The sequence below is a fragment of the Tympanuchus pallidicinctus genome, unplaced genomic scaffold, assembly GCF_026119805.1.
Source record: "Tympanuchus pallidicinctus isolate F22 unplaced genomic scaffold, pur_lepc_1.0 scaffold4, whole genome shotgun sequence".
NCBI classification, from domain to species: domain Eukaryota; kingdom Metazoa; phylum Chordata; class Aves; order Galliformes; family Phasianidae; genus Tympanuchus; species Tympanuchus pallidicinctus.
The window spans coordinates 4066590-4094535 of record NW_026294758.1 but is presented as its reverse complement, the minus strand read 5'-3'; the positions used below and the strand labels follow the sequence as shown (position 1 = coordinate 4094535).

The 27946-nt window shown below is 43.9% G+C and overlaps 2 protein-coding genes across 3 annotated transcripts in view; one reads left to right on the top strand and one right to left on the bottom strand.

Moving 5' to 3' along the window:
• Positions 1-511: 511 nt before the first annotated feature.
• On the bottom strand, positions 512-9803 carry INIP (INTS3 and NABP interacting protein). Of its 2 annotated transcripts, XM_052701337.1 has the most exons (5): positions 9676-9803; positions 9194-9270; positions 4822-4924; positions 2319-2409; positions 512-1218 (listed from the first exon to the last, which is right to left on the bottom strand). In XM_052701337.1, the coding sequence occupies exons 2-5, from the start codon at positions 9216-9218 to the stop codon at positions 1123-1125; spliced, it is 315 nt and encodes a 104-aa protein (XP_052557297.1). In that variant the 5' UTR covers positions 9219-9270; positions 9676-9803; the 3' UTR covers positions 512-1122. The 2 variants fall into 2 exon arrangements, with proteins under 2 accessions (XP_052557297.1, XP_052557298.1); XM_052701338.1 differs by lacking the exons at positions 9194-9270; positions 9676-9803 and adding an exon at positions 3466-3565 and having other exon boundaries at positions 4822-4920.
• A 9136-nt stretch (positions 9804-18939) lies between these two features.
• Positions 18940-27946, top strand: part of SNX30 (sorting nexin family member 30) — a 50842-nt gene continuing 41835 nt past the window's right edge. The window contains exon 1 of the mRNA XM_052701330.1: positions 18940-19198. Within this exon, the coding sequence (XP_052557290.1) occupies positions 19037-19198 (162 nt within the window). The 5' untranslated portion in view covers positions 18940-19036. The remainder of the gene's footprint in view (positions 19199-27946) is intronic.

Below are 27946 nucleotides of genomic sequence, written 5' to 3'. Positions count from 1 at the left end.
CTTCAGAGAGAAGAAAGATACCCTGGAATGCCACTTAGTATTTCAGCAGACTGTTCTCTGCACTTCTTATGTGCTGTCCATGCTCCTGAAACCACTTCTACAAGCCCAGGACAGGACAGCTAAGGTTTTTGCACTGGACAGATGTACTTCGAATGAGCACCAATTTAACAGCTGTGTTCTAACTGCTGACTTTCACCTCAGTTCTTTTTTGTTTCTTGAATCTTGCCTCTGTAGGAAAAACAATCAAGGTTTATTTTATTACTAAAGTCTTTGTGAAGGCACAAAAATGTCTATGTAAGTACTATTTTTCACTGTAAGATACTTTATACAGGTAGCATAACCACAAACACAAAAATAAGAGCAACACATTTTCCTTCTGCACGGAGATGCAGCTGGTTATCACAAATAAAAAAGGCAAAGAATAAAACAAAGACAAAACACACTTCAGAAGTACTGAAAAAGACACAACTTCACAACCATTTATCTGAAACATCCTTCCACACTTTCAATCTGAAATTAGAGGATTCTTTTATTTTATTGAAAGTCTGCTTGAAACAATTGTTTTTTCCACTCTTCTTGGTGATTTTAATTCATTTTCATAGTTCACAAAATAAAGAGGTAGGTACACTACAACAAAGGACTTGTGAAGACCACATAATGTTGTAACAGCAAACTGCATAATACCAGTAATGTTCCTGCATGTCAATTAAAAAAGGTGACTTACTGACGTGCATAATAAATTCATGTCTGCTTTGACAGAAAAAAGTGACTTTCTTTTTCATCAAAGTAGAAAAAGTGGTACTTGCATACTTGGTCAGCACTTATGATCTTTATTATTGTGTACATCTCTTGATGACTCTGGTTTGGACATTTATTTAAAAAGGAAGAAATGAGCAAGCACCATGCACTTGACATACCAAGGAGGTCTTATGTTTGATCTCAGCCTGAAATATGTAATAAAACCTCTGTTCGAGAACACTGCTTTTTCATTAGTTGAGCTTGCACTTCCAAAGGCAACCACAAGAATCCCAAATGAAATAGGATTTAAGAGTCAAAAATAAAGGAATTAAAAGATCAGGCAGTCCTGCTATGGCTAGAATCAGTTCTGAGAAACAGCATCACTCATTCTGCTTCAAGTCGAGGTAAGACAGGAAGAATCAGATTTCCAAATGCAGAGTCTTGAGTTATGAAATATCCTGAGGAATGTGCATGAGCATGCTGGAAGAAGGAAAATATTTGTTAAAGCACAAATCCCTGCAGCACTGATACAATTCTGATACTATAGTTTCTGCAGCACTAAGCAGTATTTCTCACAGTCTGCTCTTATGTTCCAATTTAATAACACCATTTTAAATCAGACATATTTGAGAAGGGCCCATCAGCTGTATTAACTTTGCCATCCTCTGCTGCTCTCTTCTCTTGAAATCCCAGTGGTAATGAACTCCTGGCAACTCTTCTCAAAGACCTCACACTTGCACTCCCATCAATAACCAACTTACAGGTCTAGGTACATGGCTGATGTCACATGTGACTGTATACTAGAAGGGTGCATCAGTAGTGTCGCACAATCTGAGGTTGCATGTACAAATGCCATACAATCAGACACTTCTGGAACATCAGCATTCTGCTCAAATGATGCACGTATGCTTGCTCACAGGAAGGGGACATCTGCTGCCTATGGCTTTAGACAGCCTTTGTACAATCCTATACAGCCCTTTCTGGTTGAAGGACTGGGCAATCTGTGGCTTTTAACAGTTAAAAGAAATACAACAACACACAAGATACAGAAACAGGGCTGCTAGTTTTGTATCTCCAAATTTTTCCCTGTGCTCTCTGCCAAATCATGCTGGAACAGCAAGAAAACAAGTGGCTGTGCACTGGCTTTCTTGCTCAATTTCCGATTTCAACACTGAAATCAACCTCACCCAACATGAGCAAGATAGTCTGTAAATGTAAAACTCAGCTTCCCAAGCCCTCTGGTTGTATCGCTCAGGACTGCAAGGTATTTACTTGGCACCTCCTCAGATTCAAATGAGGAAATCTGTACCACTTGTGCTCTCCCTACAGTTCATGAGACATTCCTAAACCCGATGAAACTGACAGAGATGTACAAAATGTCTGTGATTATGCTATGCCCCCAACCATACTGAGACAAAAGACAGAACTTCAGAACAAAAGACAATACTTCAATTGTGACGAATGTGTGAAACCTAGCTGCTGAAAACTTTTTCATTCTGCCTAGGAGCAGGACTGCTCTCTGAAGGGATGCACACCTGAAACAGAGCTAAACTGAATGGCACCCTTCTGTATTAGCTTACCTGCAGTGCAGCCTTCTGCTGAGCTGCAATGTGCTGTTGTTCAGCATGGTCACGGAAATCCTTGTTTAGAGGTGATCGTGCAAGTGCAATGCTGCAAAAAAGAACAAGATTATATGATATACACCCACAGATTAAACTACCATAACCTCTACATCTTAGGATTTACTTGACTCATGGCTTGACTTGAACTATTATTTGGAAAACTGCTATTTGTTAAGTAAGGCGAGAAAAATAGAGTGATCACAGCTGTATCATTTGACCTAGCAAAACCAACTGATGACAAACTAAACCTGGAAGGCTCATAGCCCTGAAGCCTGTTGTGGATTCTGCCCGGTGGTGAAGTCCCACTAAAGTAAGTGGAACAAGTGGGATATAATCATCAGCAGTTTTCAGAACTGCAGCTTTGTGTTTTCACCATTTCTCAGTCACTCTGTGATTGTCCCAAACCATTTTTATGAACAGAAGCACTAACAGAGCTCTGCAATTCTCAGCGTAAGAATCAGTTCTTGGACAGCATGTTCACTGCTTGTAGTAAAAAAAGCTTCCTATTAACATAACCAAAATAATGATCCCCTGACAACAGCTTAGGGTATGCAAATTGATTTTGCTTACGTCAGTGCAGCTTATATTAGGTTTCAAATAAAAGCTTATAAGCAGGTTTATTCTGCTCTTGTATCTTGAGACTAATTCAACTTGCTAAGCAAACATAAGAAATTAAAAGCAGATGTTTTCCCTCACTCTATGTATTAAAATGCGCAGTCATCCTCCAGATAAAAATCAGTGAAGATTGCCATTAGAGCTGTAATGCAAGGCAGCTGACAACTCTCCCTAAAACTGGCTCTAGATACTGGTGCTCAAAGTCCAGCTCCACTCACTCATAAACAGAAGTATGAAAACAACAAGGGATCCAAGGAAACTCATCAACTGATTTCTCCTAGCAGCAATGATGTCAACAGCTGATTTATTACCTAATATTTCATGAGCATGGTTGTTTTTGTAAAAGATCTAAGTGTAAGATCAGCTAAAGAAGTATAATGTAAGCCAGGTAGAAATCATTTAAACGTATTTCATGACAAAAATGAAGATAAGCATCACTGCTGGAGAAAAGTACTACTCAATTTATTTAAAAGATAATATTTTCACTTACATTGAAAGTGTTTCTGTTGCATTCAATTCTGTCTCCTCTAACTTTTTAGTATGATTTTTGTCTCGAGGTTTCATCACAAGCTGACATTTTTTGATGTTTTCTGAATCGAGAGAGAGGATTCCCTTGTGCTAAGTGTAGAAATGAGTTGCCTCATTCACACTTACATAGGCTGTGTTGGCTATAATACATGTTTGCATACACCAAGGTTTTTTCTACCAAATTTGCAGAAATTCCATGGTCTCATTTTGGCTGGCTCCATGGTTCAAAGCCCATAGCACAACATTCCATCCACAGAATTGTAAGTGGCTCAAAAACCAAGCGTCAGTCAGTTCACTATGCCAAAGCAGAGTGTGTGTCTGCTGCTCTGTCCCCTTTGAAAAAAACGGGCTCTAATTCCACTCACTGGCATGATGTTTATCTCATTGAATAAAAAAGAAACCAAACAAGCATTCCTGAAACTTGCTGGACCTGCAATGAAGCATGGAAGTATTTTTGCCTGACGGTGTTTGCACACAGTGGTGTGAGGATTTCTGTTCTCCTCCCAAATCAACAGCTGCATTTGAATCATACCTATGCACTGAGTTATAGAAGAGATCTAGGTGAGGCGATTTCAAATACTCCGCACACAGCAATGAAGAATTAAAGGTGATCTAGTCTCCTTCAAGAAAGTGTCAGGCAGCACTCAGTCTGTATTCAGAGTATCTAACTCTTGCTTCATGCTGGCCCCAAAGCACAACATTCTCCATTTCTTCGTGTAAGCTGGTGCGAGATCTTCTAGCTACTGATTCAAAACAAAAATCCATAGTTTCTCTTCCTTAAATAGGAGATATATCAATAAAATCTCCTGAATTCAACTTAGATCATTACACCTAATGCATAGAACCACTCTTACAACACAGTCTCTTTTTCAAACAGATTGGTAGTAGTATGAATTGACTTCATCTTGCATGCAGGGTTAACTCACTTTTAGAACTGTTCTCTAGACAGTACCTTGAAGCTTATAGCATGCTACCTACATTTCTTGGAGCATTTTAGCATTAATTAATATTAATTAATATTAAACACTTTCTAGGTACTTATTTCCTAATTACTCTTTAAGATAGACTTAAATTGAACAAGCATATGTGTTTTTCTCCCTCTCAAATGGAAATTAACTAAGCCAAAATTCACTTCTGGTGAACAACTTTGAATATTAATGTGGTCCTAGTGTGCAAAGTGTCTCTGACTGATTACTGAGGATGGCTAGCAAGCACTACTGGTAACTGTTTAAGTAAGTTTAAAGCTTGCTCTAGAATTTCTTCACCCCCCCACCCTTCGATTTAATGATATCCACACAGATCTAAGAACAGAAAATACCTGGCTCCAGGGTGATTTGTGGAAGACTGGTTTTGCATAAGTAATTTTCTCTTCTCCTTGTCTAATTCTGCGAGGATTGCAACCCTATTTTTATTCTGGAAACCTGGTGAGAATGACAGAAAAATGTTAGAAAAATTTACTTCATTTCTGTGTCCCAATTTTAACTTTGTGGAATTAAAAATCGCTGTGTAATATGACATTATGATGAACACTAATCTTCAAAGCTTTGCTCCCATCCAAAAAGGTACAAATAAGAAGGTTTAATTTTCCTCTTCTCATTTCTGACAACCTGAAATAGCTCCCTCAAGCTATCATACTTAAGAATACATTTTAAAATAAACGTTTCTATCTCAAGTTAGACCCTACTTCTTCCCACACTTCTGGAGCTACAGCCATAGCAGATGATCAGATAACCTCCCTTTCAAAGGAAAGGTAAACTTAGCAGATTCTACATTTGAAATACAGTCAAGGAAAGTATAGTAACAGAATAATACACTTCCAGGGCCTAATTTTCCATGCTAGTGACCTCAAACTGCAGTACAATTTTTACATATGTAATAAGGATGAGGCCAACAATAAGCCTGCATATGTGCTTGTGCATAAAGTGACAATCTGTTACTCAATTAATGCAGAAATTCTATCTGAAAACCAGAGAAGCAACAGTAACGAGCACAAGATGTTGAAACATAGCAGGATGTGTGCTCTGATAGATGCAAGGGCTGTGAGATCCTGCCAACAAGTTATGATTCAACATTTCTCAGCTGCAGCTAGCTCAGATCTTCTCGTGAATTCTGGAGACAATACAACAACTACACAGGAACTGAAGTACTTCTAAGCTAAGGTCATCAAGTCTGTACGTACACTCTACACAGTTTTAATCTTTTTGCCTAAGAATTTGGCATGACACCCAGTACCCTTCTGCCAGTGCTAGTTTATCTTCAAATGCATAAATCTGAGCGCGTGCTTGGAAGTCAGACAACATGGTGACTCAGGCAAGAAAAAGGAGACTACTTTTTAATACATTACTCTCAGCTAAAAAATAAGAACTAGATGTGCTTACATTTATCATGAAGCAGATGCTATGATTCAGAATGCTTTAAGACACTTGTAAGAATAAATTTTTATCTGCTGTTTTTGGACTAGGATCAGAAACCAAGCAAGACCATGATCTTTCCTTTTAGTGCAACTCTTGCTACGGTACATTTATGGAGAGATTCAGAGAAAATTTGAATTACTGTTTTTTTCTTTTATCCTCAGAGAGTTTTATGTATTTACTTTAAGTAATAGTTTGCTCCAGAACTCAGTCATTATCCATCTGCCATCCACTGTACTGAAAAAATCATTTAAGAGAATTTGTCAGTGATAAACAGCAAAAATCCTACTTGGGAAAATGAAGGGAGACATCCAACACATACAAGTTATTTCCTCAGCTGAGTACCATGAAGATCCTACCAGTAGTATTTTTAATTTGTTCTTAAAGCAATATTAAACCTGCTTATTTAAAGATTAACAATTGAGAGACTGGGGCAGGAGAAATCCATTTTAGTGAGAAAAACTGGCATTATTACAAAATTATTCATAAATCTGACAGTCTGTAAGAGATTTCCCTTCAGATTTTCCCTGCCCAGGCCTCTAGAGCACTTCAGTAAAAGACCAATATGTAATAGCTACATAAGTTATCTATTTGAGTTGTAGGGAAAGTAATTTTCCATCTGTAGTTTTTTTTCCTGCCCTTCTGCTTTCTGCAACTAAACACGTAAACATGCAAAAAAAAAAAAAAAAAAAAAAAAAAAAAAAAAGCCATCCTCAGTTATGACACACTGATGAGAAATGATTTTCAAACAGAATCAAACAGAATGGCCAGGGCTGGAAGGGACCTCAACGATCATGAATCTCCAACCCTCTGCTACATGCAGGGCCACCAACCTCCACATTTGATACCAGACCAGCTGCCCAGGGCCCCATCCAATCTGGCCTTGAACCCCTCCTGGGACGGGGCATCCACAGCCTCTCTGGGCAGCTGTTCCAGCACCTCACCACTCTCTGTAAAGAATTCCCCCCTGACATCCAAACTAAATGTTCCCTCCTTTTAAGTTGGCTTAAAACCATTTCCCCTTGTCCTGCAGTTATCAACCCTTTCAAAGAGTTGATTCCCCTCCTGTTTGTAGGCTCCCTTTAGGCTGCAAGGCTGCAATGAGGTCACCCCGCAGCCTTCTTGTCTCCAGGCTGAACAAGTCCAGCTCCCTCAGCCTGTCCTCATAGTGGACGTGCTCCAGTCCCCTGCTCATCTTCGTGGCCCTCCTCTGGACCCTGTCCAACAGCTCCCTGTCTTTCTTGTCCTGGGGGCTCCAGACCTGGACACAGTACTATAGACGGGGCCTCACAAGAGCAGAGTAGAGGGGGACAATCACCTCCCTGTCCCTGCTGGCCACCCCTCTTCTGATGGAGCCCAGGATACCATTTGCCTTCCAAGCCGCAAGGGTACATTGCTGCTCATGCTAAGTTTTTCATCTATCAAGACCCCCAGGTCCTTCTCCACAGGGCTGCTCTCAAGCCCCGCTCCTTCCCATCTGTATGGATGCCTGGGATTCCTCCGGCCCAAGTGCAAAACTCTGCACTTTGCTGTGTTGAACCTCATTAGGTCACCCAGGCCCACCTTTCTAACCTGTCAAGGTCCCTCTGAATGGCATCCCTTCCTTCCATCGTGCCAACCGCACCACTCAGCTTGGTGTCATCAGCAAACTTGCTGAGGGTGCACTCGATTCCGTCATCGATGTCACTGATAAAGATGTTAAAGAGCACTGGTTCCAAGACAGACCCCTGGGGGACGCCGCCTCATTACCAGCCTCCACCTGGACATAGAACCATTGATGACCACCCTCTGTCTGCAGCCTTTCAACCAATTTCTCATCCATCGAGTTTACTATCACCACCCTGTGCTGCACACAAAAGGCAGAAGATGACAGAACGCCTAGGAAAAAACATGGAGTTCCTGTACTTTGATTTTCTCACCTTCCTCTGGCTGGTGGCATAACAAAACATCACCTATCATCATCCATCATTATATTGTGTAGTAACAATTTACATTCTGATATGCTTTCATATAAATTGTATAACCATGAAACAAACAACATACTAGCCATTCAGTACATTAACTTAGCAAAAGATACACTAATATTTTGTCTGTCTCTCTTTACAACAGCTGCATGCATCCATGAATGTAAGCCACTGATTGCTTTATAGCTGCAAATTTGCCTGGGGAACAGATCTGCAACAGCCCTTGAGCATTGTGCTTGTACACAGATCAGACACAAACGCAGAGCAGAGCATTTTGTAGATGATATATTTCAATGTAAAACACCATAATCTTCCTCTTTAAGATGGAGTGTGCAAACAGAACACTCAATCCACCCGCTCAGACTGTGTAATGTCAATGCGCTCAAAGACAAAACTATGAGCGAACACCAGGACAGAAAGAAACTACCTTCTTTTGGTCAAGCAGTAAGTAAAATTTGTCTTTCGGACCAACACATTTCTTCTGCCTTTATGTTGAATTCTGACGGCACAGAGAAAAGGAAAAGCAACTAAAAGATAAGAGCCTGGTAGCCGTTCTGTGCTTTCAATTTCTGTGCTTCAGAAATTGACTGTACCCAGCTCTGTACTGTAGGACTGCCTTCTTGGTAAGGGTACTGACACAGTACTGGGAAACTGAATTCAGTTCTCATAATCAATAAGCAAAGAACAATATATTGGGAGCTTCTTTCTCCTTAACTTTTCCACAGATTAGAGAAGCTCCGGAGCTTCATTAAGACTTCCAGAAGGCACCTCTAGAGGGCGATTTAAGCCCCTCCTTCAATTGTCTGAAACAACACTCCTCTCCCTGGCCCAAGTGCCTCAGCCTCATAGATGGATGCAGGACAGACAGTTCCCACGTCTTTAATGAAGCAATGTTGATGTGACACCATGCAAATAAACACTCCATGGCACTCTATGGGGAGAGCCATTACGATTTTATTTGGCTTCTCCTTCTAGGCTACCCCACTACCTGTCCCTGGTCTGCTTTCTTGCCTCCACTAGGACCTGGTGCAGACTTCTGGTTGTCCCCTACCATTAGCACAGGGGCTGAAGTCCTGCTCCGTGCTGATGGCCATGTGTGCCTGTAGCATGTTTCAGGAAGGGCCTTCACAGCCACCTAGGGCTCCTGAGATCACCTGGGGCCACCTCATGCTAACCATGCAATATGCCTTCTCCAGGAGCTTGCACACGTTTTGCCACTTCCAGCCCCACCTTCCATCCCTGTTTTGCCCTTTCTACACATTTAACGTGTAGCCTGGGAGATGCTCTGCCTGGAGCCCTCCTGTTAGAAGCCTACCTTGTCCCGAGGGATTCGCTGCCATCCTTCAACTCCTGACCAGTTTCACTCAGCTCAAACGTTAACTTCACTGATACCTGCAAATCAGGCCCAGCACGGGTAAGAACATCTCCTTTCAAAGTTTGGATGCAGAGCACCACCACTGTTTACAACCAGTTAAGAATAAATGTCAAAGTCATCTCAGGCCCACTCCCGGCAACAAAGCCCCAACCCCTCAGCTTCCCCCCCCCCCCCCAAGAACCAAACTCTCCCACTCCTCTTTTCCCCTCCCCCCAGACACACCAGCATTAGGCTCGCATGCCTTCCCCCCGCTCACAGGAAGGCGCTCTCCTCCTGCCCTCTCCCCCATTACTCCGCTGGAATGGGCCCTCCCGTCCCGTTTCGAGCCGTTCCGTTTCAAGCCGTCCCGTGCCCGCACCGTGCCCAGACTGTCCCCGCACCGTGCCCGCACCGTGCCCACACCATGCCCAAACCGTGCCCACCTGCTGCAGGGCTCCCGCTCCCCGCCCCTCTCAGCCCCGTCCCGGTGGACTCCCAGCCATCCCGTCCCACCAGCCCCTCCTCGCGCGGCTCCGGTCGCTCTGCACCGCCGCGACCAATCAGCTCACGGCACACGCTGGCCCGTACGTGACGTCACACGCCACGAGACGAAGCTCTCCCTGCACGGCGCTTAGCTTTATTCTTCCGGGTGGCGCAGAAAAGCGTCACGAATCACGGCTTGACGGACGTGCCAGGATGACCAATGGGATTCAAAGAGAGTGGGCGGGCCCGCCTCGCTCTGTGTGCGCCGCTGGTTTCTACGCAACCAGCCGGCATTGTGGGTGTGGGCCCTGGCACGGGCGGCGGGCTCAGCTTCGGGCCTCGGCATCCGAACCTCCCGTCACAGACAAACGAAATCAGTTATTAAAACTGTAACAAACAGATAACGCAGCGGGCAGCAAACGTGCCCCAGCACTGAGCTGTGACTGGTCGAGAAGGCAGTAATGCAGCCGTGCTGTAGCTTTACATGTAGGGCTTTAATTCAGGCAGTAAGCTTTCATGAAGTAAAGAACTTGTGTGTGCGTGCGTGCAATTTCAACGTTTGTTACTTCAATAAGCCTCTGGCACAGCATGAGGGTGGTGGGCTGGTAGTGATGCCCACACCCTGCAGGCCACTTACATTCATGTGCTTCACCAAGCCCTACAAATTCCGAGCTGCCAGCCAGCATGCAGGCTTAAAGTGGAACGAGGGATTGTTAAAGCTGGAGTTGTTTTACTTAAGATGGAATTACTCATATTGGTAAGAATGTAGGGAAAGTGGCTGCCAAATGCCATGCTATTCCATTATCTTGGACAACCAAATGCATACTTTGTTGTTGAAGGGAGCTGCCTTTTTTTTTTTTAATTCAAACTTCTGCTGCAGACAGAGCAGATTATGTGGAAATAATAATTTGGGGGAATACACAGTATTTGCAATGTCCATCTGATTGAAAACAGTACATTTGTCATGCAAGATTTCCTGTATTCCTATTATGTATACATGTTTTGGGGTGGGGAATGTTCCGATGACCAAGTATGCTGCTGTTTATGCCTTTGTGCTTACTCTCAGAACCTCTCTAAGAGTGAGAACTTTAAAACTGGGCAAATTTATGTCTGGAGACTTGTGACTTCCAGGTGTAGGATTTGATTACCCAGACTGTTTGCCTGGTGAAACCTGTCATTGTGCGTTTGCGTGTGTTGTTGAAAACCCCAACCAGCACTCCAGCAACCAGCAAATAGCTGCCAATCACAGGGAGCTTTCTGTTTGATTCGGGACTACTGACGTCGTGTTAATACTGCTGAAGGTAAACATTGCTGTTTTATGCACACATGGGCATTATTTCCAAATCCCTTTGTCTAAACAGCTGACCGAGTTCCTTCCCTCTGATTTTTTTTTTTTCTTGATTTATCTAAATAATTCCTCATTGTCTCTTGGGAGTTATCACATGTTCTGTTTTTCAACCTTTTTAATTATATTGTCTTGATCTGTGGTTCACTTCATCTGCAGGCTTTGTATACTGTCCTTAACTGATGAGAAGCACTGTGTGTAAAGAACGGTACAGAGCTCAACATGATGATCCAAAGCTGAGGTATTTCACTGCACGTTCATGCCAGGATGAAGGTGTAAGCGATTCTGGAAAGTTGCAATTAGAGTCAAACAGGCTGAGCTTGTTAACACAGCAAATGTTGGTGACAAGATTTAAGGAATGGACCATAATTCTTGGCTGGGAGCAAGGAAAGAAGGTAGAAAAAGGAAAGATAGTAAGGCAAAGATGTGGAGTCATCAGCATGGAAACTTATTTGCAGAAAGTCCTATAGAAGTGTGATGAAAATTAATGACACTCTTAGCTTCGAGCATCTGTCTGGAAATGTGGTTGCTTTCTCAAGTCAAATGATTGGCTTTGAAAGAAGTTTCATATCAGCAAATTAATTTCCTCTTTGGGCTACAGAAATAGGAATACAGGTAACTGTTGAAAGGAATGAAGTCTAATCTCTAGTACATCAGAGTACTTTCATTTTCCCTGAAATTCTTTCTTTGTGTTCGCCATAATCAAATAAAGTTTATAAAAAATAGCTCTTATATAGCAGCTGTCAGATGATGTAAGCTTAAAGCTGAGGTAAATAAATGATTTACCCATTTTTTGGCTTAAGTGAAAATAGACAGTGAAGCATACTGGCTTGGCTTGAGCCAAGATCTTCCACATGGCTGCTCTTCCTTCCAACTGGCAATGCTACTCATACAGACCCATTATAAATACCACCTTTTATTTCTTATCTTTACTGTGGGTGTTATACACACATGCAAACCATACATTTCAAAAAGTTGTGAATAGTTTTTAATCATTTTATGTGGTTGTTTTTTTTGTTTTTGTTTTTGTTTTTTATAGTTGCTTTGAGATACTGTTGCGATAGCTGGAGTCCTCAGTGGTTGAACATTTTTCATTTGGTTGCTGGTTAGCACAGACTTCTATTATCTATCAGAAGCACACTGTCTTTCCACTGTCCTGTTTATTGCTTCCCCAGCAAAATTGACAGCTTTAAAGCCTTTTGATGCAACAAAGCATACCCATTAATTTAAATATGTCCATGAATAACACTGTTGACTAGAAGTGACCACATCTGTGTACAGTCAAGTACGTGCGTAAGATTGAAATGGCTTGGGTGCAAAAGCCTGCTCTCTTCAATCTCTGCAGTGAAAGACATGAGCTGTAATAAAACAGGGAGGAAAGGAGGGTTATTTTGTTTGTTTGTTTTGCTTTGGTTATCTCTTTCAAAAAATATAGCTGAGTTTTAATTTTTGAACATCCTCTAGAATGGTGTCTTTAAACTAAGATGGAAGATTTGAGTTAGATATTAGGAGGCAGTTTTTCACACAGAGGGTGGTGATGCACTGGAACAGGTTGCCCAAGGAAGTTGTGGATGCCCCATCCCTGCAGGCATTCAAGGCCAGGCTGGATGTGGCTCTGGGCAGCCTGGTCTGGTGGTTGGTGACCCTGCATATAGCAGGGGTTGAAATTAGATGATCACTGTGGTCCTTTTCAACCCAGGCCATTCTATGATTCTGTAATTCCATGATCCTGTGATTTTATGCTCATCTGCAGACAGATGCTATCGTTATACTCTCCAAATAGAGCATGTGTGGGAAGAGATGTAAATATTGAGGAATGGGCTCTCAATTGCCAGATAAGCCTAAGTGTCTGACGGGTGTGACCTCTGGTCTACCCTGGTGTTTGTACTGTGGAGTGTGCTGTGCAGAAGAATTCCATAATTTAGGTTTTAAATAGAATATTTGATGGAAAGCAGGTGGATTTTCAATGTCTGATCTGGTAAATAAATTCAACCTGAAGATAGCCACTTGCTAGTCATTTTAAACCTAGTTGGTATTTTATGTCTCATTATCTGAACAGGACAATGAAGATGCATTAGAAAAATAATGTTATGAAAGAGCTGAAGGAGTCCTTTTCAGACTCACTCTGAGCACTTAAGAAATCATTTGCCATTATAAAAACATCCTAAGTGGTATTACTGAGCACTTGGCAATCCAGATCAGAACAGCTGTAACCCACTGGTGCTACTTATCCTCAAATTTGTAAATAGTTTCTCCTACAGGTCCTTTTCCATTATTGGTGAGGAGCTGCTCCAATCCTTGCCATGCAAGAAAGTACTTTGCAACCAAATTGTTTTGCTGCCAGATAGCATATTAGCTCTACTATGTAACATCTGTCAACTAATTTTAAGATTAGAATTGTTTTAAAGAGAGAAACATTCTTTTTTTGGAGGTCTTAGAAAGACAATACAGAAAGAACCCAGTTCTCAGAATTCACTACTGAACTGCTTCTATTCCAGAAGGTGCAGGTTTATCTAGTACACTGTATAAGTCAATAGCACTAGATAGCATCTGTTTGAAGTTCCCTTTCTTGCTTGTGCTGACCTAGGTGCCACCATCAGTAAAAATAACAGGAGATCTAACATGAACACAATGCACTCCATTTGGTACCAAAGATTCTTAACAGTAATGTACCACAACCCTGGATGAGAAGATACAGTTCAAGTCCAAAAGTGGTAGCCCTACTTCCTAAACTAACCCTGCCATAATGGAGGTACAAAAGCATTCCTGTTAGCCTTGCTGTATCCCTAGCAGACTGGCAGGAATGAAAAGGCAACTCTTAGGTCTTTCTCCTCTCAATTTAAAATCTGGTAAAAATCTGAAAAGATAGCCTGCAAGATTTTTATTTCATTAGAGGTAGAACTACTCAGAAACAAACCAACAAAACCACAATAAACACACATGAATCTGGTGGCCTTTGTCTTGAATTTGTGAGATTCTTGATCCCCAAATCCATTTGTCTTCTTTCCTCATTAGCATTATAGACATGCCTATTGTATCTTTTTTTAGTTTTTTTTTCTTTTTTTTTTTTCCCAGCTGAAATGATGTAAACATAAGAAATAGTTAAGATTTTGCCAGGAGAACCTACCATCTTTTTCTGGTTAGTATGTGTTATGAGTTGGGCAGTGAATTTCAATCTCTCTTTAGCCACTCACTGATTTTGATTCTCAATTTGTATTTTGATTCTGTTAGTTGAATGTTTCAATATGCTGATTGTTTTTAGCTTGCAGAATATTTAATAAAAAGAAAACTACCAATAAGCATGTCAAGGAATACTGCAGTCATAAAAAAACACCACTAGTGGCATGGAGAAGGAAATGGAGACTGGAATATTATCATCTTTTTCATCAGTCATAACTTCTTAGCAGAACTGAAACATTTATTTACTTCAGTGCTGCTACTACTAAGAAAAGAGATACTTTCCTTTCTCAGCTTTTGGCTGTACATTCTTGTGCCTGCTGTTAGAGCCAGATAACCCACATGCTGATGCATTTAGAGGTTTTCTATTTGTGTGTGGAAGAATTTTTCCTACAGGAAGTCATCTACAAGACATAATTTTTTTCCTCTCCTCTCCTCTCCTCTCCTCTCCTCTCCTCTCCTCTCCTCTCCTCTCCTCTCCTCTCCTCTCCTCTCCTCTCCTCTCCTCTCCTCTCCTCTCCTCTCCTCTCCTCTCCTCTCCTCTCCTCTCCTCTCCTCTCCTCTCCTCTCCTCTCCTCTCCTCCCCTCTCCTCTCCTCTCCTCCCCTCCCCTCCCCTCCCCTCCCCTCCCCTCCCCTCCCCTCCCCTCCCCTCCCCTCCCCTCCCCTCCCCTCCCCTCTCCTCTCCTCTCCTCTCCTCTCCTCTCCTCTCCTCTTCTCTCCCTTCTTTCTCTTCCCTTCTCTCCCCTCCCCTCCCTTCCTTTTCCTTCTCCTCCCTTCTTCTCCCTTTCCCTCTCTGAAATCAGAGGGAGGTAGACATCTGTCTTTCAGTCTTACCTTTACTCCTTTCCTTACTCTGACCTCTTATTTGATACACAATTTTGATACACAAAATTCATGCTATTACCAGAAATTAGTTGTTGTGAACATTCACAGAATCACAGAACCATCTGAATTGGAAGACACCCCTAAAGGCCACTATCACAGGGTCATCTGGATCTATCTGTGCCTGCAACAGAGACAGCAGTCCCACAGGCAAACCGATGTAAAAGGGGAGGGGAGGGGGGAGTGTAGACAGTTTACAAGCTGGTTCAGCCCGGTTCTGTGACTAACAGGGCAGGGGACCCTTTTCCCCCTTCTCTGGGAAAGGGGAAAGGGAAAGGGGGAAGGGTAGGGAGATGGGAGATGGGCCTACAAATAGAACAGCAGCAGCGATCTGAGGAAAAACGTAAGTTTACTAAATATAGTATTGGATTGTAAGATAAAACACTATAATACAATATATAATTGGAATTGAGGCTAATAAATCAAATAAAATGAGAGTGTCTGAAACCAAAGGACTTACTCTGAACTGAAGGTGAGATGGCTTGGGAGAACACCCACACACTGCCAGGCAGCAAGAGAGAGCAAGTCCTGTGACTTGCAGGTCTTCCCCTCTGAACACAAAGTCATCTGAGATGTGTAGCTCTTCTGTTCTGAGAACCAGGTATCTGGAAAGTTGTGAGTCCACAGAACTGGAGTATTAACACTTTAATTCCCCAAGCTTTACATGATGTTATAATGTGGAATATCAGTAGCAAAAATCATAAAACCATGACATGCTCCAACAGGTCTGTTGTCTCTCCTGTATGGAGGACTCCACATCTGGATACAGTACTTCAGGTGAGGTCATGCTGGCTCACATCCAGCTGTCATCAACCAGTACTCCCAAATCCTTTTCAGCAGTTCTTGTACTTGAGGGCTGCCATGACCCAGATGCTAGACCTTGCACGTGGATTTGTTGAACTTCATTAATTTCTTTTGGCCAACAGCTTCAGCCTATCTAAGCCTCTCTGGATGGAATACCATCTCATCTGGCATGTTCACCTCAGCACACAGCTTGCTGTCATTCACAAACTTGCTCAGTGTGCACTTGATTCCACTGTTGTTGTCACTGATAAAGATATTGAAGAGCATCAGTCCCAGTAGTGACCTCTGAGGGATTCCACGTCACTGATCTCCATCCACACACTGAATCAGTGACCACCACACTCTGTGAACAATCTTGCAAACAGTTCCTTATCCATCAAACAGCCCATCCATCAAATACATATCTTTCCAACCTGGAGAGAAGGATGCTGTGTAAGATGATGTCAAAGGCTTTACTGAAGTCCTGACAGATGACATCAGTGGCTCTTGTCCATTGACAGAGTTACTCCATCACACAAGATCACTAGATTGGTCAGGAAGGACTTGCCCTTGGGGAAGCATGCTGGTTGTCCTGTATCAATTCCCTGTCTTCCATGTGCCTTAGCATAGCTTCCAGAAGGATCTGCTCTATGACATGCAACCAGAGGTGAGACTGATGGGTTGGTAGTTTCCTGGGTAATCCTTTCTACCCTTTTTTTAAAGTGAAAGTGATACTGCCTTTTTTTCCAGTCACCAGGGATTTCACCTGACCACAAATGACCTAGGAAAGAGACCTACTCAGCAGTTACTTGTCTTGATTTTATAGTGCACTCTGTGGCATTAGAATTTTGAAATTTAAACACAAATATAGTGAGAATTTGAGACAATCACCACATTATTAACATCAGGTTTCTATATTTTCCTGGATAAAAAGTTCTTCTGTTAATGTCTTCTGACTTTTTTTACAGCCAAACTTCAGCTTACTGGGCACAGATTTTGCATTTTGAATATAGTGATCCAGTTTGAAAATGTTTCTAAGTAGTTTGGATCAGATGAAAATACTGAGTATGACCTGTTTCAGCTCCAGGCAGAAACCGTCCAGGGCAACACAGAAAAATGTGATTAGTAAACAAAGAGGCACATTGCCTGGCCATACAGTATTCACAGTGAGCTAAACCAATAAATAAATCACTAGAGCTTGGAACTTCATCCTTGTATACAGGAAAATCACTTTAGAAACTAGACATATGACCTCTATAGCAACAAACGTTATCTGAGTCACAGAATCACTGAGGCTGGAAGGGACCCTGGGTGGTCTGTGGTCAGATCTCCTGCTCAAAGTACAGTCAGGCATGAGATCAGGCCAAATTGGTTATGGCTCTACCCAGTCAGACCTAGAAAATATCTGAGGATAGAGAGTGCACAATTTTTTCTGGCAACCTGTTCTGCTGCTTAGAGCTGTCTGCAGGGGGAAAAAGTTCTTGATATCAATCAAGGATTTCCAGTTTCAGTTCATGCTCTGTACCTCTTGCCCAGCTGCTCTGCACTGCTGCGTGGAGCCCAGCTCCACCTCCTCCTTTCTATGGGTACTGGGGGCTGCAATCAAGTGTCCCAGAAGCACTCTCTGCCCCAGTCTGAGAGTCTCAGCCTTAGGACCATAGAATATCCTGAGTTGGAAAAGATCATCCACAGGGATCATCAAATCCCAATCCTGGCTCCACATAGGACCACCCAAAATTCAGTCCCTATGTCTGAAAGCATAGTCCAAATGCTTGAGTTCCAGCAGCATGGGTTTGAGCTGGAAATGTGTTTGGATGAGGATGCCTAAAGGAAAAGTTGGAAGGGCACCTAATAAGTCATAAGCCTTTGAGACACAGGCATGCATGAAGGGATACTGTCTCCTGGGCAGTGCAGTGGATACACAAACCTGCCCACAGGCTCACTGCTGCATTTGCCACAAAAGATGTGGAGTTTCTAGAAGAAAGCTGGACTGTACATATTAAAGCTACCTAGTTTATACTGCTTCCTCTTCCTGATAGATAAACAGGTTTTTGTTTCTTAAGTGCAACTAACAGGGCATGCTTCACAGCCTCCTTCTTATAGCAGTCTGGAATGTAGTTGGGGCTTTGGAGTGTTAACACAATTCAAAAATTCTGTATTATTTAGGATTGCTTGGTCTGGAGGAGGGTGAGAGCAGACCTCATTGCCCTCTGCAACTGCCTGAAAGGAAGTGGCTTGGTCTTTTCTCCTGAGTAACAGTGATAGGGTTGAGAGGCAGTGGCCTCAAGTTACACCAGAGGATAGTCGAGTTGGACATTAGGAAAAATTTCTTCTCCAAAAGAGTGAGTATGGTCTTGAATGGGCTGCCTTGGGATGTGGTGAACTCACTGATCCTGAAGGTTCAGGAAGTGTGCAGATGTGGCACTGGGTTACATGGTTTAGCGGGGAGATGTTGGTGGGAATGTGTAATAGTTGGTCTAGATGATCTCGAAGGTCTTATCCAATGTAAATGATGCTGTGATTCTACCAAGTATTGTTTGTTTTTATTGTGAAAGCCCACAGTGCTGCATTCTCAAATGTGTCCTGCTGCGCTACTCAAGTTGCCACCTGTAGGCTTCCTCACCCATCTCCAAGCAGTGGGCTGCACTCCATCAGACGTTAAGCACAAGTGAAACTTTACAGCACCGGAGTTGTGACTGGTCATGTATCCATGTGCATATTTTTGTATACCAATATATAGCTGTAAGGGGCTACGACGGTTTAAAAGTGCTGCCTCTCCCCTGTAGCGTGCTACTGTGTCTAACTAGCGCTCAACAACGCAACACAAACACATTTTTTTCGCACTCTGAACCATGGCTGGCTCAGTACTATGACCCTAAAGCTCACGAGCACACGGCCGCCGCAGGCCCGTTCCCTGCCTTCGTTGCGGGCCGGGCTGCCTTCCGCTGGCGGGGCGGGGCGGCAGGTGGCGCGGCGGGGCCCTGGGGGCGGGTGCTGCTCCCGCTCCTCCTCCTCCGACCCCTTTCCGCTCCTCCTCCGTCGCCGCCTCGTAGTGCGGTGGCGGCGGGCAGGCTCCGGTCGCGGCCCCGCAGCTCCCCGTCGAGGCCTGCGGTTGCCGGCCGGCTACGGCGCGATGTCGGGCGGCGCGGCTGGCGTTCCTAAGCCTCTCCCGTCCTCGGGGCCCAAATCGCTGCGGGAGATGCCGCATCCTCTGGCCACCTCCAGCAGCGAGGAGATGGGGCCGGCGCTCACCCCCAGCCCCGACCTGCTGCTGCCCCGCAGCATCGCCGACAAGGTACGGCACCGCCGAGAGGAGCGCCGGGGGGGGGCCCGAGCGGAGGGGGAAGGGCTGCACCTCTTTCTCCCCGCAACCCCTTCCCGGCTGCATCCCGGCTCCCCGCCGGCGAGCGAAGCCGGAGAGCCGCTGCCATGGGTGGCAGGTGGGTGCCGGGGCAGGGCTGTGCCCTCCCGGTGGCTGGAGCGGTGTCGGTGCTTCGCCGTGGGGCTGCTCTGTGCTCCATAGCAGAGCCTCCAACTGCTTCTTCCACACGGCGGCTGTGTGGAAGGATGCTGTCGCGTGAGTACCTCAGCCTGCCTTCCCTTTGCTTCCTAGCCCGTAGTGTGTGTCAGGAAGGGCTCTGTGAAGCGTGCTGCCCGGCTGCGGATTCTGGGTGTGATGGTGGATGAGGCTGCCTCTGTTGGTGCTCATCTGCTAACAGCTCTCAAAGACAGAGTGTGTCTGTGAGCAGAGTTCCTGGAAAGCAGCAAGGCAGGATTTCCTGGGAACAGGCAGCAACTTTTTTGCTTTAAGCGTTTCTGTTGTTCCTACAAGATGTCACAGACCTGCTGGTCTCCCAGAGATATGAGTGCTTCCATGTGTGAAGTGAGATTTGTGGCAGTTGTCATTGACAGCTCCTTTTATGGGTCTTCTGGCCTCCCTGGAACACAGCAGAGGTCTGCAGCCACTTGGTTGAGGATGCCTGTTCAACCTCATTCTTGAGCTGTATTGCAGAGATTTGAGTGTTCAGAGCTCAACTGTGCTCCTTTGTGGTTGCTGCTGAAAGGTCTCTGAGAAGTGTACTGCTGTCTCTGATAGCTGATGACAAACTGAGGCTGGAGAGGTATTTCTGCCCCCAGGCCAAATTCCTGCTCATGGGGAAGATTTTTACCATTTTCTCCCCCAGCAGCACAGTGAAGTCCATCTTCTAGTAGCTTTGTGTAATATTGCATGTTCTGTGTGCTTGGAAGCATGGGCATGCTATAAAGGGAAGAGCAAAAAAGGGATGAGGTCTGTGCTTGACCTGGAAATGGCACCAGGGTAATGAGCCTCGTGGAATAAAAGGATTTCCAGTAGGAAGAGAGCAGCATTCTTTTTTTCTTTCTAGCTGAATTAGCAGAAAAAAGCCAAGTGCCTGATCCTTCCGATGGAAGGGGTCCAACTGATCTACTGTCTCTAAGCTGTCCCTTCTTCCACTTAGATATTCAAAGTGCTGGGAAGAAAAAAGATGAGTTGACTTCTTTGCCACTTCAGGAAGAACTCCAGTGAGCAAACAAGTGTTCATGTTTTTAAGGCAGTAATGAACTTCAGCTGTCTGCACTTTGTGAGTAGTCTGTAGAATGACTGTTATAAGTAGAGGTAAATAGAGACTTCTGTGTGGTTGCAATATCTCTAATGCTGAATTGCTGGTGGTGGATCATTGATCTTCCAAAAGGCGAAGCTAGCTCTCTTGTCCACTTCATGGAAATGAAGTAAGCAGGTAAAAGAGAGAAGTCCGTATTGAAGTGCAACTCAAAATCTTTTCACGCGCTCTTTATTGTTGCTGGAGTAGGAGCTATTCTCTTGGCTTTCTGTGGATCTTCTGGGGGAGTGGTGGAGTCTGGCACTGCAGGACATGAGTGGGTTGGTCTCTTTTGCTGAAGCGGCTCTGAGTCAGTAAGCTTCTGTTCGAAACACCCCAAAGCCATGCCCGTGTTAGGACAGTCCATAGAAGGGTAGCACAGCTGCTGACCCATCACCATGATCTGCATAACTTGCTTTTTCTGGGTTCTTTTTATCTGCTCTGAGCAAACACTTCCTAAACGTTGCTGTGAGATAAAGGCCTCCTGCCCTGAGACTGGAATCCTGTCAGGAAAGTGCGGGAGTAAAGGAATTTGTCTGACTTTAAAGTAGTGCTTCAGTTTCCACCGCCACAGATGTGCAGCCTGAAGTGGTTGAATCTGTGCCATTGCAGCTTTGCATTCTTTAAAGCATGGTTTTCTTGCCTTTTTGGAGTGGATGAGTGAGGACACTACTTCATCCTGAGTCAGAGGAACTTGGAGGGCAGGAATATTGCCTGCTTGTGTCCCTCTGTTTTTTGATTCAAACTTGGCAATAGGCTGGTAGCTTAGACCTTGTCTGAGTTTGAAGTCTCATAACATTTTAGTTTTCTTTTGAGAACATTGGCTAATAATCTTGAATCAGTTGGTCAAGGGAAAGGGAAGGAAATCCTTATGTGTCATTTTCTGCAGCTTCTCTGGTTTGGAGCAGAAGACTACTGTGAATCTTATGAAGAGTGCTTCAGAATATTTATTGTCTGAAATAATGTCTTCATCTTGTAGGGAGGAAAGCTGTTTTAAGAGCCTGTAACTTCCTCATTAAGGTGGGCATATCTGGCTAAATACTAAGCATTTGTAGTGGTTCTGCAACAAAAATAAAATACTTGAGCTGCAGGCTTTTATCTCTGAAGTATTTCTGAGTTGGCCAGATCTCTCTATAAAGCATTCTGTTCCCCTCAGGATAAACAGTGCTTCATGCAATTAGACTTGATGTCTGACCTCCATCAGCTTTTTCAGACTTTTTCTTCCCGTACCCTTGGCAGCCTCCAAACAAGGACACTGCTGAAGCTGAACCTAAGCAGTGCTGACCCCCTGATCTCAGGTGAGAGGGAAACATGCAGGAGGAAGCAATCCCTCAGAATATGTGGTGATGTCCTGAGAATTCTTAAAGCAAGCTTTTGAAAGGCCTGCGCACCCACTAACTGAGGTGTGCTTTTCCAAGCAGATTCTCTGCTGAGGAAGGTAAGACCAGTGGGGAAGTGTCAGTGTGGATTTGTCTTTTTTTTTTTTTTTTTTTTCTGGAGGAAAGAAAAGAAAGGGAAGTTCTGCTTGCATGTAGCTATGTGACTACTTCACCATTTTGTCACCTTCAGTAGTGAATCTACTGTACAGTCTAGGAAAAACACTGACTGTTAGGATAAAAGGTAGCATTAAGAGCTTGCTGGGTTTAGAGCAGAGGTGAGAAGTATGTGATATGCTGCTATGTAATTGTACCCAAGTTATTGTAGAATTATTACAAGTGTTGGGATCTAGCCCTGCTGGAGTTACGCTGTTTTAATAGGCTGTTACTAAACACTGGAAGTGCCAGGCTGTTCAGAATTAGAAATAAAGTATTCTGTTTGGCTTACTCCTGCTGTCCTCCAGTGTTGTTGTCTTTGCCATCTCTTTAGTCTAGTGTCATGAGAGCAGCTTCCTAATGGTGGCACTGGCCATTCCTTCTATGGTCTGCTTTGAGACCAACAACTGCTGCACGAGGTCCTGACTGCCAGGGCTGAGTTCTTGTCTACTGCTCCAAAAGCTGTAGTTCCACCTGTGCTAGTGTCACAGTCCACTTGGGTCTATCAAGTTTACAAGACAACGTATTCTGTACATTAAACTTTATTTTGTAAGCTCATTCGGAGAGAAAACAAGCAGTGTCTTGGTCTGCTTCATACAGACTAGTCTAACGTGAAATCACAGATTTATCTCTTAATTCACGAGTTTTTTAACTGGTAACTTGTGACTTTCAGTTTCCTCACCTTTGAGAGGAATAGTTCCCTACTGACTGACAGCTCTCATCCTTCCTCCTCTGTCACGGTTCAGGCATAGCATCACAGTAGGAAGCTTCTGGTCCAGCTTTTGATGGATCCACTACAAAAACATTTTGGGAGAGTTGCCCTATGTGGGAAATTTTGTTCTTTGCCATTTCCAAAGATTAGTGGATTCTGAAGAGACTGCTGGCAGTCAGTATGCAAGAATTGTGCCTGCAGGAGATTGTGAGTTGCAGATGATAATGGCTTCTATCTTTTCCTGTCCATCCTCTCTTACATACCTGCTTTAATCGAATGGTGCTGCTCCCAGCATGCATGAGGCCTCATTGTGAGCTGTGTTAGCTAAAATCTGAGCAGGACTTCAGTGGGGATTTGCTTGTCCTCTTTCAGAACCCTTGACTCCCTTCATAGTGCTTTGTGGCCTATAACCTGTGTAGCTTTTATTCTTTGAAGATATGTGTGACTTCTGGTTGCTTATATTAATACTAGGCGGATGAACTGAGCTTCAAGGCTGTTTTGTAGGGAGTGTATCAGGCAGTTTGCATGTGGATTACCGGATTTGCAATGCATAGCTAGAAATTTGCTAATGCATGGAGGAGGCAGTTAGAACTCCAAATGTCTGTGTGCGCTAACTGGAAACTATTGCTTGCATGTGACCCTTTGCTCATCTGATTCCAGCTACCACCCTGGTGAATGCTTAGGCCTGTATTAGCACCTGATTGAGTATAAATACTTGGTGCAGTTGCTGGAGTGTTTTTACTTAGCACTCATATTCTGGAAGGGAGCCTGGCAACTTCCCAGCAAAAAATATACTGAGAGTCTGGAGCTCTGCTTCCAGCTTCCTTGGTTGCTAGTTTAATTATTGCTCTTCATCCACCCACAAATGAAACCAGTTTGCAGTATAATCTGAAAGCTTAAAATAAATCTGCTTAAGCTTCTACAAACTTCTTTCTTTTCTGACTAAATGAGAACTCTTAGACAAGTACCATGTACTTTTCTTAAAGTAGGCCTGAGGTAAATTTTCAGTCTTTAAAGAAACTGAGACTAGGAAAAAAAGTCAGGAACTGAAGCTGGTGAACTCATGAAACTATGTCAGTGTGGGATGAATCAAGCCTGGTTCCAATCTATGGGAATATGAGATTCATATAGTAACTGAGAAAATAAGGTTTCCAATATTATCTTCTTCCCAGGGTTTAAGGTGAAGCTGACTGGCCTGTGGGTCCCTTGATCAGCCTTCCTGGAGAAACAAGTGGTGTCTTAGTTATTTCCCTTTCCCCTGCTCCTCAGTCTTCAGGCTCCTCCCTTGGTCACCATCATAAAGATAAGATAATCCAAACTGAAATTAGTGGCATTGGCTAGCTCCCTCAGCACGTATGAGTCTTTTTAATTTTTGCCTGTGGGTTTGTATCTGTCCAATCTGTTGAATTGTTTCCTAAGCTGATTTCCCTGACTGACCGTAAGCTTTCCCTCTGGCCTTAGAGGGCCACAGGTTCCTGTTAGTGAAGGCTGAAGTGGAGATAGCCCTGATGATGTTGACCTTTTCTGATCCCTTGTCATCAGGTCCTCTGCCACATTTTAGCATGGGGACTGTGTTTTCCTTTCATTTTGTTTTGCTGCTGGTTACACACTTAAAAACCTTAATTGTAGGTATCCTCATCTGCTAGATCTGTCTCCATCCCACTAATCCGATATCTTTATTCCTTCTGGGTCATCTATCCCTACTGCTATCTCTCATATTTCTTTTTATATTAGAATTAAGTCAGGAAAGGCCTCCCGCTGCCTTTGGTCCGTTTCTTGCTTACTTGGTTGGCCACATCTGAGGATGGGGAGGTGTTCTATGGAAATCAGCTAGCTGTGCTGGATGTCTCTTATCTCCTAAGGCTGTATCTGTTTTTTCCAGCAGATCCCTAAAGAGGTCAAAGTCTGCTCTCTGAACGTGTGAGGTTGTGGTCCTGCTGTGCTTTGGTCCATCATCTCAGCATTGCTTAACAGTCATTGCACTGAGTGGAGAAGTGATGCTACATAGTAGATGAGAATGTCAAGTGCTGCTGGCATTATTAAATTCTTGGACCGTGTTTCTTAAACCAGGAAGCTTTTAGAAACAAGCACCTGTCTGCCATATGCTTGTCTTATTCCTTGAATGTGAGATTTAGATAGCTGTTTAAAGGAATTGCTGTGTCTTCTGTTGCACTGTGTACACATCTGGTAGGTCATTTCTGATCACCTCATTAAAAGACCTAACTCAAACCTGGCATGGCTTTCAACTTGACGTCACTGCACTGCCTGTAGTAACGCTGCTGGCTGAGTCTGATTTCACATCTCTCTTAAGGATATTACCTAGAACTGCTTCCTCAACCCATTGTGTCTCATAAACTGACATCTCTAGGCTAGGGTAATACTATGTTACCTCACTGAAAGGACAGAGTTCCTGTCTCCCTTCTGCTTGTAGACAGCCCAAAGTGTAATAGTGGATAAACAGAATTGTTAAGGCTGGAAAAAAACTCTTAAGATCATCTAGTCCAATTGTCCACCCACCACCAATATTTCCTCACTAAACCTTGTTCCCTGGTGCCACATTCCACAGGAATGGTGACCCCTCTGCCTCCCTGGCAGCCCATTCCAGTGCCTGACCACTATTTTGCAGAGAAATTTTTCCTAATATCCATCTTGACTCTCTTCTGGTGCAACTTGAAATCATTCCTTCTCATCCTATCGCTGTAATCTGGAAGGATGAATTGACCTTCACCTCAACACAGCCTCCTCTCAGGCAGTTGCAGAGAGGCAGTAAGATCTCCTCTGAGCATCCTCTTCTTCAGACCAAGCAATCCAGCTCCCTTAGCTGCCCTCCATAAGGCTTGTGCTCCAATCTCCTGGTAGCTTTGTTGCCCTTCTCTGAATGTCTCCAGCGCTTGATGTCTTTCTTGTAGTGAGGAGCGCCAAACTGAACCCAGTACTCAAAGTGTGTCCTCACCAGTACTGAGTACAGAGAGATGATCACCTCTGTGCTGCTGCTGGTTTCACTATTTCTGATACAAGCCAGGATGCCACTGGCCTTCTTGGTCATCTGGGCACACTGCTGGCTCATGGTCAATGCTCAGCTGGACAATACCCCCAGGTATTGTTTTTTCCACACAGCCTTTTAGCCAGTCTGTCCCAAGTGTGTGGCATTGCTTGGGGCTGTTGTGCTCAAAATACATGATCAGACACTTGGTCTTGTTGGACTTCATCTCATTGGCCTCAATCCAGAGATCCAACCTGCCCCATGTCACTCTGTAGAGCATTCCTACTTTCAGACAGATTGACACTTCCTGCAACTTGGTGTCGTCTGCAGTCTTACTGAAGCTTCACTCAATTGCAGAATCACAGAATGTCAGGGATTGGAAGGGACCTTGAAAGATCATCTAGTGCAATCCCCCTGCTGGAGCAGGAACACCTAGATTAGGTCACACAGAGGGAGTTGAATGTCTCCAGAGAAAGAGACCTCATGACCTCTCTGGACATGCTGATCCTGTGTTCTGTTACCCTTAGTGTGAAGAAGTTTTTTCTCATATTTATGTGGAACCTCCTGTGTTCCAGCTTGCACCCATTGCCTCATGTCCTATCATTAAGAAGGATGGGCCTCGGAACTGACCCCTGGAGAACACTTCTTGTGACTGGTTGCAAGCTGGATTGAACTCTGTTCAGCACCATGCTCTGGAGCCAGCCATCCAGCCAGTTTTTTACTCAAAAGAGTGTACAAGTCCAAGCCATGGGCTGCTGGCTTCTTCAGGTGAATACTGTGGGAGGCAGTGTCAAAGGCTTTTCTGAAGTCTAGGTAGACTATGTCAACAGCCTTTCCCTCATCCACCAGGCAGGTTACCTGGTCATAGAAGGAAGTGAGTTTTGTCGTGCAGGACCTGCCTTTCATGAGCCCATGCTGACTGGACCTTATCCCCTGATTGACTTGCACATGTTGCTTGATTTCACTTAGGATAATCTCTTCCATAACTTTCTCTGGCACTGAGGTCAAGCTAACAGCCATGAAGTTCTCTGGATCCCTCTTTGTGGCCCTTCTTGTAGATGCGAGTCACGCGGGCAAGCCTCCAGTCCTCTGGTTCCTCTCCAGCTGACCAGGAACACTAATAGACGGTGTAAAATGGCTTGGCAGCCACCTCCACTGGCTCACCCCTGAGTGGATCCCATCTGGTCCCATGGTCTTAGGACAATCCAAATGGGCTTGGGGTTCTCTCTCTCTTCACCTGAAGCGTGGGGGCTTTATTCTTCTACTCATTCCAGACTTCCACATCGGGTTAGACTACCCTGATGTTGTTGCTTACAGTTAGTTGCCTTCCTTACAGAAATTGGAATTTATTGATAAGCATGCTTTCATAATACTTTACTGTGTAGATGCTCTGGTATTGTAAAACTTAGTGTGGTGATCTTTCTGTGATACACAACTTCTTGGTACAGCGTGTTTGTCTGGAATTCACAGTTGTCATCTCTCCTGACCAAAGTAAAGGATAGCTGACACTTAATTGAACAAACACTTGCATTAACTTAACTGTCTTAGCACTGTTATTTTATTAATCTTGCCATCTGGTAAAAATGAGCATAGCTCCTAATGTACAACTGAATGACTGCTTTGTGGGTCTTATTTCAACTTAACGGAGAAGGTAATATACCTTGAGCTTTAATTCAGTGTTGCATAATCTTTCATAATTGCATAAGCTTTCATAATCTTTTCTAAAATATTACTTTTATAATGGTTTATGACAAAGAGCGCTGAAAACTGTCAGACGTTGAAAACATACATACAGGAACTTGGTTCTTAACTTCAGCTATGTTTTAGAAGGGTGAGTCTTGGCAGTGACTTGTTTTTGGTCATTGTGGAAAAAGTTATGCTTGGTGGTTGGAAAGAATCTTTTGGGCTGCTTCTGCTGGAACCTCTCAGACCTAAGAGAGCTGCTAAGTGCTCTGTGGGCTCCCTAATGGTAAGCAGGGCAGAGTACACAGGATAAATAGGATCAAACGGTCTTTTCTTTTAGGACCTCTTTTCTCTTAGGGCACATCATTCTCTGTACGTATCGCAGAGGTTTGAGATAAACCTCAGGCAGCATTATTTCTGCAACTAATGACCTGAGTGATAAAGGATGAATTCCAAGGCCTTCCCGTTGACACGTGGATGTGGGAGATGTCAGTTCCAAGATTAACCTGCAAGC

What these genes read in the sequence shown, in the direction of transcription:
- INIP (XM_052701337.1), bottom strand. Translation starts at nt 9,218, where the DNA reads ATGGCAGCGAATCCCTCGGGACAAG. An exon ending in AGCGAATCCCTCGGGACAAG is followed by an intron (nt 4,925 to 9,193) that starts GTAGGCTTCTAA and finishes CATTCTCACCAG; the next exon opens with GTTTCCAGAATAAAAATAGG. An exon ending in AGCAGAAGGCTGCACTGCAG is followed by an intron (nt 1,219 to 2,318) that starts GTAAGCTAATAC and finishes TCCTTCTTCCAG; the next exon opens with CATGCTCATGCACATTCCTC.